At 51.6% G+C, this 11111-nt stretch overlaps 1 protein-coding gene across 1 annotated transcript in view; it reads left to right on the forward strand.

Annotated features, from left to right (window-relative positions):
* Nucleotides 1–401: 401 nt before the first annotated feature.
* The window catches only part of MASP2 (mannan-binding lectin serine peptidase 2), a 19704-nt gene continuing 8994 nt past the window's right edge, over nucleotides 402–11111 (forward strand). The window contains exons 1-7 of the mRNA XM_006885900.1: nucleotides 402–406; nucleotides 489–717; nucleotides 887–1067; nucleotides 1892–2023; nucleotides 3675–3871; nucleotides 5283–5430; nucleotides 10391–10509. Of these exons, the coding sequence (XP_006885962.1) occupies nucleotides 402–406; nucleotides 489–717; nucleotides 887–1067; nucleotides 1892–2023; nucleotides 3675–3871; nucleotides 5283–5430; nucleotides 10391–10509 (1011 nt within the window). The remainder of the gene's footprint in view (nucleotides 407–488; nucleotides 718–886; nucleotides 1068–1891; nucleotides 2024–3674; nucleotides 3872–5282; nucleotides 5431–10390; nucleotides 10510–11111) is intronic.

An 11111-nucleotide genomic window follows, 5' to 3' on the forward strand; every position in this document is an offset into this window, starting at 1 on the left:
TAAGTCTCTACACTGATGGGACTGAAAACTAGGGTGTTGGCTGGGTTCTTAAACACTTCCAGAAGGCTTCTGGGTCTTTGGGGAGTTCAGGTGCATTTCTGGCTTTTTCCTACCACCAACTCGAACTTCTAAGTCTAGAAATCCATCCATTCCCCCAGCTTCCAAAACGAGGATGGTGTTGCCTCCTCTCCCATTTTCTCCATTTGGGAGACTCATGCATTTGTCCGCAGGGCTGTCTGTCAACCAGGCCCAGCCTCCTGGCTCCTGGAACTCCAGGCAGGCTCGGTCCCAGAATCCCAGGGTCAGGGAGCAGGGGGCAGGGCCCGGTGGCTGGGCAAACAGACCAAAGGTGAGGGCAGCACGGGCCATAGACCAGGCTGAGCTAGCTGGATCAAGGCGCCATGAGGTGGGTGGAAGCCCCCCACAGGTTCCTGGTCAGAGTGAGGGGTGATCACAAGTGTGGGTCCTCACCCCTCCCTTGCCCTCAGGCTGCTGGCATTTCTGTGCCTGCTGTGTGGCATGGCAGCTGCACCCCCAGCTCCGGGGTGGCCCAAGCCCATGTTCGGACGCCTGGCATCTCCTGGCTTCCCGGAGAATTATGCCAATGACCTGGAGCAGCGCTGGACGCTGACTGCGCCCCCTGGCTACCGCTTGCGCCTCTACTTCACGCACTTCGACCTGGAGCTTTCCTACCGCTGCGAGTACGACTTTGTCAAGGTGCCACCTGGTAGGGGTGGCCTGGCTCCCCTGGGGCTAGGGGGGGTGTCACATTGTATGCTGGGGGCACAAAGACACCCAGGGGAGGAGGGCCTGGCCTTTGCCAGCAGCAGGAGGGCAGCCATGCTTGGGTGCTGCCTTGCCTCTTTGTGACCCCTGGACCCCACAGCTGAGTTCGGGAGCCAAGGTGCTGGCCACGCTGTGCGGCCGGGAGAGCACGGACACGGAGCAGGCGCCCGGCAACACCACCTTCTACGCGCCGCCGGGCTCCAGCCTGGAGGTCACCTTCCGCTCCGACTACTCCAACGAGAAATCCTTCACAGGCTTCGAGGCCTTCTACGCCGCAGAGGGTGAGCTAGGGGGCCTGGAGGACCCCAAGGTGACCATCTGCAGCCAGAGTCCCTCTCTGGGTCGTGCCAGATATCCCTCAGTCTCTCCCTCTACCCCGGGGAAGGATACTGGGCCTGGGGTCCTGCAGCCAGCTGGTGAGGCTGGTCCATAGGGCCCCAACACCATCTGCAATATGAACCCTAGGAACAGCCACTGCCTCTGCTTGCTGGCTCCCATTTCCCTGGCACCCCATCACCTCTGAGGCCATCTCGCAGCCCCCAAAGATGAGGGTGACCCCATTTCCAGGTGGGAATAGGACTTCTGCTGGCAAAGGTCTTCCTGTGAGAGATCAGCCGCTAGCTGGACCCGCTGGGTGACCTTGGCCGTGGTCAGCCTCTCTATGCTCATCAGGAGTTCCCCCAGAGCTTAAATGGACCTTACTGTGGTGCAGTTTATCCTTGGGTGCCAGAAGCAGTGTGTGCTTTATCAAAATGATGAGCAATTTGGATTCACTGTCACTCAGAGGCACCTAAGAAGAAAGGGCTGGTGATCCGCTTCTCTAACAATTACAGCTGAAAAAACCCTATGGAACAGGCCCCGTCAAATAGGCCCCAAGGCCGTGGGTTTGCTGTCCCTTCACGAGCAGGGTGACATGGGCAGGACACTTGTCTCCTTGGTTTAAATAAAACTGCAGCAGAATTTCCCTGCCAGGTTGGTGGGAGCTTGCCACAGTGGGGGCTAGTGGAGACTCCAGTCCCATCAGTAACAGGTTCTGACTCAAATGAGCACTCAGGCCATGTGTCTCCCGCTGACCGCCTGCCCGACCTGCCTGCCTCTCCCCTAGATGTTGACGAGTGCTTTGTGGGCTCTGGAAAGGCACCCGCCTGTGACCACCACTGCCACAACTACTTGGGTGGCTTCTACTGCTCCTGCCGCCCTGGATACAGTTTGCACCAGAACAAGCATACCTGCTCAGGTGAGCTGTGACTGGGAGTTCTGGGTCCCCAGCCCAGCCCCTCACCTGCCCCAGATAATCTCTGCTCCTGATTGGGGTGGGGCTGGCAGGGAGATGCCCCATAGCCTCCCCTTAACAACCCTTCTCTGACCCAGCTCCTGATAGTGTATGTCGGGGTTGGGGGCGCAGCAGGGAGATGCCTCACAGCGTTCTCTCTCCGTCCCTTCTCTGACCCGTAAGCCTGGCCTCTCTTTCCTCCTGCTCACTGGGCCCCTTCTGCTGTAAGGGTGGAAGGTTCTTGGTCAGGCTCCTCTGATCCATTCAGGGTTCTCATGGCCCCCTTCTTCCACAAAACTTTGAGGAATCATGTGGGGCATGGACTGGCCTCCACTTTTGGACTCTCCTCCCTCCTCTTCAAGCCCTCTGGAGGGGCCCCTACTGGCCCCCTTCCCATCTCCCTCTCTCATCTCTTCCAGAACAGATTCTCTAGACGTCCCCCTGGGGCTGCAGCCTGCCCAGTGGGCCAGAAACCAGAGGAGCCTGCTGCCTTCAGCCCCCCCCAGCCCCCCCCAGCCCTCCCCCCTCCCCCCTCTGGACCTGACAATAAACCCAGCTCCACTTCCGATGCTGCCTGCCTCTGGGGTCAATGAGGCTGGGACGGGCAGAGCTACTTCTCAGCCCCTGGCCCCCTCTCTGTCCTCCTCACCTTCATCACAGCCTGATGGGAGCCCCTCCATGGGGCCACTGCTGGAGGGGTCCAGGGATGACTTACTCCAGCCCCCACGTTGATGATGGGGAGAAGGGGGGCTGCATCCTCCGACTGCCTCCTGCTTGGGGAGCAACTCAGGGCCTTTGTGTGCTGGGCTGGCTGGGGGCGCTGACCCAGAGGAGGACGTCCAGAGAGGAGTTCAAGGGAGTGGGGGTGGGGGTCTAGCTCCCCAAATCCAGTAGGCTTTGGCCCAAGGGAGCAGCCACTTAGAAGAAGGTAGCCAGAGTGGGAGTCTCCACTTCAGAAGCTTCTGGACTCCAAGGCTGGATCTGCAGCCCTGGGGGGAGGGGAGAGATGAGCTGGTCCAGGCTGCCATCTGCTGACCCACTGAGGAAGGGGGTGCCCGACTCTTTTATGGTTAGTGTCGCTTCAGTGCCCTAAACGGCCGCAGGCCCTTTAGGAGCGAGCAGCGACAGGCGGGCAAGGAGAGTTGGACTGTGGGAGGCCGCGCCGGATCCACATGGGCACGGGCGGTGCACCCTCTGGTGGATAAACTTGGGAGTGGTGGTTGTGGGAGACCTAGGGGAGACATCACCCCCCCACAGAGCCTGACCTCGCTCATCCAGACCCTTGTCCCATTACTTCTGGGTTGTGACTGATCAGGACCCACTAACCCCCTCAGAAGCCTCCATTTAATGGCCCACATCCTCTCAAGTGGGGCTGCCTGTCCTCTTGGGGTTTGAGTGAAGTCCATTGGCAGTCTTTGCAGCTCAAAGCTCAGAGAGAACACCCCCCACCCCCCACCCCCGCCCAACGCCCCTCCTCAGCTGTCCTGGTGAGCGTTTCTGGCACTGATCTTGGATAGGGCCCTGACCTAAACTCAGGGGCACAGATGGCACAGCACCCCTCAGATCCCCACTGCCAGGAGGCCCAGCCTCACCTTTATCTCTTCCCCCCTCCCAGCCCTGTGCTCAGGCCAGCTCTTCACCCAGCGCTCAGGTGAGCTCAGCAGCCCAGAATACCCGCAGCCGTACCCCAAGCTCTCCAGCTGCAGCTACAGCATCCGCCTGGAAGAGGGGTTCAGCATCATCCTGGACTTTATGGAGTCCTTCAACGTGGAGACACACCCTGAAACCCAGTGCCCCTATGATTCCCTCAAGGTCTGGCTCCCAGGAACCACCCTGTCCTGAACCCTCCCCTCATCCAGCTGCCCCAGATCCATGTCCAACTTGGTCTCTTAGTCACCTAGTGCTGCCAACAGAAATACCCCAAGGGAGTTGCTCAACAAGCAGAAACTTCTTTCCTCACAGTGTAGGAGCCTAGGGGTCCAGATTCAGGGCACAGGGTGTAGGGAAAGGCTCCCTTTGTTGGCCCCAGGGAAAGGCCCTTTGCTCTCTCTTGATTCCTGATTTCCTGGAGGTCTCCATGTGTCACATCATTTATCTTCCCCACCTCTGCTTGCTTAATCTACTCCTTTTGTATGTGATAAAAGAGTGACTCAAGACACAAAGTACACCACTCCTACCTCATGAACCTGTCAAAACAACCCATTCCTAAGTGAGATTATAACCAGAGACTGTCAAATTGGAACCAATTTGTAGCTGACCCTCCACTGACCTTCTGAGGCTGTAAATTGCACAGGAGGAGATTGCCCTCTTTCTCCTGACTATGGTGGATTCACATGGCCAGAGCTCCATGGCCTTTGTGTTAACAGTGCAACTAGGCCACCAGAGACTCCCCTGCTACCGACAGAAAGATTAATATTGATGACAATTTTTTTTAATTTTTAAATTTTTATTAATTTTAATGAGCATTTACAGAGATTTTAGATTTCCATTCATTCATTGTTGCACTTTTCTCCCTGCCCACCCCTCCCCCCCAAGTTTGCTCTTCTTTTTGAAAAGTAAAAGAAAAATTCCTTCATTGGTATACAATCCCCCCCCAACAAATTTCTTTTTATAGAATGAGTTTACTTCATGAAAAGCATAATAAATATATTAATTAGCTTCATACTTAACACATTTGTGATAACTCCTGAATAGGACATTTTGTGTCTGAGGAGGGGAAATAATGACTTTTCAATTTTGTTTGATCTGAATTAAACCTTGGCCTTGACTTTTGACAAATCTTTTTGAGACATAATTCAATCCAGAACAGGCTTTCCACACCACATGGTAGTGGGCCATTGTTGGCCTTGACCCATCCTGCCCCTTTGCCCAGCGCCCTGGAGGAAGGGACACAGAAGGTGGGGACTCTTTCATGAATGAGGTAATGCAGACAAGAAGTTGGGAACATGAGCTCCCAGCAGCAAAACCCCTTCCATCTGGCCAGCCTTCAAGCAGAGCTCCTGGTCAATGGTGGTAGCACCCCAACACCACCGGGGCTCTCCATGGAGGTTCAATCTAGGGTGTGGTCTTCACAGAGTGGGAGAAAATTGAAGAAGGGAGATCCCTCCACTCATGTCCCAGGTCTGCCTGACCAGCCCTCTCCAGAGATGCTGAGAGGCTGGGGTGACCTCCCATCGGGGTTTGTCATGACACGTGGCCTGTAGCTCCTGGGTCTCTCTTTCAGATTCAGACTGACAAAGAGGAATATGGCCCATTTTGTGGGACAACGTTGCCTCCTAGGATTGAAATAAAGAGCAACAACGTGACCATCACCTTTGTCACCGATCAGTCAGGGGACCACACAGGCTGGAAGATACGCTACACGAGCACAGGTGAGACTCTTTCTCTTCCAGGTGCCCCCCCCCCCGCCCTGGATGTGGAGGAAGTGGGAGGAGAGAGCTGTGTGCTGGGTGTGAGCAGGACTGGACTTTTTCTGCGCCTGGTCTGGGGGAGTTGGGTGGTCTGTGAGGCAGTGGTCTTCTAAGAGGAAAGACCATCTGTCCTTCTGTCAAGGTGATGATTTCCAAAAGAGGTCCAGGGGCCTCTTCTAGTAAGAACTAGAAAGTTCTGACTTGGAAACACAAGAAAGACACCAATATCAAGTGAGAGCCGAAAAAGAAACTGAGGTTTATTAGACGTTCATAACAGACTATGAACAGACTGACTCTTACAAAAGGGTTTTTATAGCTTTTGTTAGCAGGGAGTGGAGTTTAAACAGCTGATTAGTGCATTTCTTCTAGTGGATGTATGGTGATTTTTGGCCATCTTGTTTATCTTGTCCTTGAGTCTGTTGTTTTGCCACATTTCTTGAGAGTCTGTTTTTGTTGTTATATAGCTGCATTCCTTGAGGGTCCTTTCTATTGCTAATATTGCCATAGTCTTTGTCAAAACCAGTTCTGATTGATCTCCTTTGTCAGAACGTCATTTGCCAATTCCTGTCACTTCTATCCATTGGTCCACCTGTCTATCCTTCTATTGATCATCCATCCATCCATCCATCCATCCATCCATCCATCCATCCATCCAACCATCCATCCATCCTTCTGTTGATAATCCATCCATCCTTCCATCAATTCTTAGCTTCCTAGTGCTGCTCTAACAGAAATACCACAAGGGAGAGACTTTAAAAAACAAGAATTCATTTATTTTATAGTTCTAGAGGCCAAAAAGTCCAAGTTGTTAGGTTAGCAGGCTTAAGGAAGAAATCAGAGGGAACGAGAGAAAGCTTCACGCAGCTTTAATAAGGGGGGAGAGGGGGAAGAGGGGAGCTCCTGGGTGAGGTTCCTCATTCTGAAGATGCAGAATGGGGAAGTCACACCATATATTTATTGGGGAGGGTTTTTATAACAGAGTCTTTCGGGAGGGACATTCCATTGTGATTTATAGTTCATCATTAGTTCTGTTAGGAGGGCGGGGCCGTTCACTCTTCTTGCTGATGTGTGTGTTCTTTGAATTCTTCATTCTCCCCCTTGGTCCCCCCTGTCTGGACCTAACACAAGACAGTGTTGCCAAGACCGAAAAAACCAAACTCACAGCCATCAAGTTAATTCCATCACATAGTGGCGTGGTAGGGCTGAGGAGAGCCGTCCCACCTGGTAGGACAGAGGTGAGCCCTCCCACCTGGTAGGAAAGAGGAAAGTTGTCCCCTATCCCATCAGGTAGGGCCGAGGAGGAGAGCTGTTCCACCTGTTAGGACTGAGGCGATATCCCACCTGGTAGGACAGAGGAGATCCATCCTACCTGGTAGGACAGAGGAAAGCCCTCCCACTTGGTAGGGCCAAGGAGAGCTGTCCCACCTGGTAGGGCCAAGGAGAGCTATCCCTTAAGATTTTCCCCAGTTGTAACTCGTCTTGGGAGCAGACTGTATCATCTTTCCCACTCAGAGTGGTTGGTGGATTCATATTGCTGGCTTAACCCACCAGTGCTCCGGAAAGCAGGGTCTCTGCCCTGTTGGTCTCTCCATGTTGATAGTTCTCCTGTCCCTGGTCCCTTGGCGATCTTCATATGGCATTCGTCTTCGTCCAGGATGTGCTTGTACTTAACTCTATGTCAATGCAGCTTTTTATAACTCAGAAGTGATTAGGTTCAGGATCCACCCTACACTTATATGGCTCTGTTAATATAATAAAGAAAACCCTATCTCTAAACAGAATTACACCCATAGGTTATACAGGTTTGGAATCAAAGACCTGTTTTGAGAGAGCACATTTCAAACCAGAAACACATCATCCATCCTTTCACCCATCCATGACTTCCACCCATTCATCCTCGCCCTTCACCCCCATCATTAACCATCTATATCCACCCATTTACCTTCCCTTCTTCCATCATCTCCTCTCTTTCCTTCCATTCTTCTCTCTACCATTTCCCCATGCGAGAGACTGGACCACAGAAGTCAGTCTCCACAGCGTCAGTTCAGTGGGAGTCAGTTATGGTAATATAACCAGAGACCTGTGGTGAGCACAGCCTTAGAGCCCAGAAGGGGCCTGGCTCAGCAGGGGCTGGGTGCTAAGGAAGGTTTCTTGGAACTGAAAGGGTCTAGATTAGATCTGAAGTACAGGAGGGGTTGGGTAAGGGTGTTCCGGGTGGAGGGAGGAGTATGTGTGAAACCCAGAGGTGCCACTGCCCAGGGTGGAGCTGTGGAAGGTGAGGAATGTGTGAGCTGTGGGGGTGAGAAGAACACATGAAACTATGGAGCTATGTAGGGGCCTCCATCAGACAGAGTCTGGGCTGGAGTTCAGGGAGCCTGTACAGGGGTCCAAGGTGCTCTGTCCGCTGGCCCTGTCCCACACCTGGGGGCTGGCTCCCATCACCCCTTCCTATGACAGACCTCCACACACGTTGCCACCTCCTGAACACAATACCAAGCCCCCACTCCTTGCAGGGCACTGTCCTCTGTACACGTCTGCTTCTCACTGCTCTTAAGAGCAGTAGCTTGGGGAGCTCTGGTGGCCTAGTGGCAAGGAGCTGCAACTACAATCCCAGAGGTGCACGGTTCGAATCCACCAGATGCTCTGCTGGGGAAGGAGGGACAATTTCCTCCTGTACCTGTCAGATCTGATTTGACGGTACACTCACACAAAAATAATAAAAATTTTAAAAAAAGAAAATAAAAAGAGTGAATTAAAAAAAAAAAAGAGCAGTAGCTCAAGATGTTTTCCAAAGGACAGGGTCACTGAGCTGTGGAGGGAGGGGCTGGAGATGGCACACTGGGGTGGGCATCCCCGAACCAGTCTAGATGTGGAGTTCTCTTTCCATGCAACCTGAAGTCCTGACCCCAGTCCTCCTGTGCCCCGATGGCTGCCCTGCAGGACCATGCAGAGGTCTGACCACAATGCCTTCAGCTGGACACTATCCTGGACCCTTGACATCCTCACCACAGCCCCAGGAAGGCAGGTCTATGATCATCACCATCCCATCTTACAGTCGAGGAAACTGAGGCTCAGAAAGGTTGGAAAGAACCTTTGGGAACTGAGAGCTGGGGTTTAAAGCTGTGCCACCAGAAATACCAGCTGTAACTGTGTCAACTGTGACTCATGCTGGTCTCATGCATGCCAGAGCAGAGCTGTGTGCATTAGGGCTTTGAAGGGTGAATGTCTCTTTCTCAAAATTGGAAAGAAAGTTTACAAATCACACTTGTTTTTCATTTGATCATATCTATCTATCTATCTATCTATCTATCTATCTATCTATCTATCTACCTACCTAGTTTTATAACATTAAATCCAATTAATAGAATTAAGTAATTACAGTGTCAGATCAAGCCCTTATTATATTATGTTCCCTGTTCCTTCCTGTCTTCCCTTCATCCCTAGTATCCCCTGAGGATGATTCTATTGTCGTTGTTAGATACCATCAAGTTGACTCTGACTCATAGCAACCCTGTGATTCTGTTAGGTTTCTGAGGTTGTAAATATTGATCAGATTACATTATCTTTTCCCAGAGGAGCACCTGGGGGATTCTAACCACTGATTTTTCAGTTAGCATTTCAACATGCAATGCATGACGTCATCAGGGCTCCTTCCATTCCCAAAACGTGTCACCAGATTGCTGAGTCCCTTTTGCCCTCTAGCAGCCGCTTTCATTGGCAGTGACTCCAGCTAAACTTCTGAAACATAGTTTCACCTCGCCCAGTGTCTTGGGCACTTTGGTTCCATTCAGCCCAGAGCCTCCGCTTAGGCAACCACTCTATAGGGACAGACTAGGGGCTTCAGAGAGCCCAGGGCTTCCCCAGGTCGGATGGCACCCAGGCTGGCTCCCTGTCCATCCCAGCTTTCTGGTAGGACCATAAGGCTTTGCCCTTGAAGCCTGTCCGCACCACCTGGTTCCTCTGCAAGTAACACATTCATTCTGGCAGCCTCGTCCACAGAGAGTCATGCTGCTAACCTAAAGGCCGGACTTGTCTGGCAGTTTGAATCCACCAGTGGCTCCTTGGGGGACAGATGGGCAGCCCTTCTTGCACTGATTTAGTGTCTCAGAAACCCAGCGGTGGGTCACCTGTAGGGTCTGACTTGACAGCAATGAGTTTGAAGAGCTTATTTTGGTTTTTTCCCCCTAAAATCAAAGGAGCCCTGGTGGTGCAGTGGTTAGGCACTTGACTGTTAACTAAAAGATCAAAAGTTCAATCCTACCAGCTGGTCCACGGGAGAAGGATGTGGTAATTTACTTCTACTCTGTCTGACAGGACTGCTATGAATTGGAATTGAGTTGATGACAGGTTTGGTTTTACACCTGTTCTTGTATAAAAGGGAGCTCTGAGTGTATAGTCCAATACTAATTCAAAGCCCACACTTCTCTGAAGGTTCGAATCCAACATCTGCTCTTGGGGCATTTCTTTACTTGAGATTTATGGCCATGGGAACTCCCTGGAGGGTCGGCTATGAGCTGGAATTGACTTGTTGGCAATGGGAGAGATGAGTGTGTGTTGGAGATGCATAAGTGGATAAGGAATTCAGCTGCTAGCCAGAAGGTTATCAGTTCACACCCACTAGCCACGTCACAGCAGGTGTAAGGCTTCTGTAAAGCTGACAGCCTTGGAAACCCTATGTGCAGTTCTGCTCTAACCTGCTGGGTCATCCTGAAGTCTGAAGTGACTGAATGGCAGTGGGGAACCAGTGGAACTGCACCTGGAAGCTCGATCTTGTCCTTGATTCTATATCATTAAGGGACTCTATCCCAGTTGAGGTAAACCTTTCACATGTTAAGGGTGTACAGACCAAGAACTAAGCTGAATTGAGTACCAGCCGATGTAGGCCAGTCAAAGCCAAAGCCTTGGAATTTGCTCTGTGCAGCTCAGCCGTGCCCTGATCCGATGGCACCACCTAACGGCCACATTTCACCTGTGCAAGACAGATACATCCTCAAGGACCACTACTCCCTCCTCTGCGACACTGGCTACGAGCTTCTCCAAGTAAGTTCACACAGCATGATTGTGAGAGTTCTCAAAGACACACAGGCACATTTATATGCGAAAATACATGAAAGTGGAAAGACAGCTCAGCTGTCAGTCCAGGGGTTCTTTTGGGTTTACTCAAGTGGCCTAGAACCCAAAGACCTGCAGTTCATATCCACTAGACCCTCCAAGGGAGAAAGAGAGGCAGTCTCCTCCAGGTTGATTTACAGCTTCTGACAACCTGATGGTAGGGAGTTCTGGTGGCTTAGAGGTAAGGGAGTGAGCTGCCAATGTAAAGACATGTGGTTCGAATCCACCAGCTTCTCTGCAGAACAAAGATGGGCAATCTCCTCCCTTGAAGTTTATTGCCTCTGAAAACCCACTGGAGGGTCAGATATGGGCCAGTTCTGACTAGGTGACACAAAATAACAAGAAAAACACCTGATATATTTCTGACTTGAGGGCAATAACAACAACAACTAGAAAAATAAAAGCAAAAGATAAGTTTAATGAGAACAAGGATGGCGATGGAGGCTTTTAAAATTATTCTTGGGAATTCTTTTTTAAAAAATTTTATTATTTTTTTGTGTGTGTGCCGTCAGATTGGTTCTGACTGATAC

This window comes from Elephantulus edwardii, unplaced genomic scaffold (genome assembly GCF_000299155.1).
Source record: "Elephantulus edwardii isolate Elephantulus edwardi_28Jun2011 unplaced genomic scaffold, EleEdw1.0 scaffold00045, whole genome shotgun sequence".
NCBI lineage: Eukaryota > Metazoa > Chordata > Mammalia > Macroscelidea > Macroscelididae > Elephantulus > Elephantulus edwardii.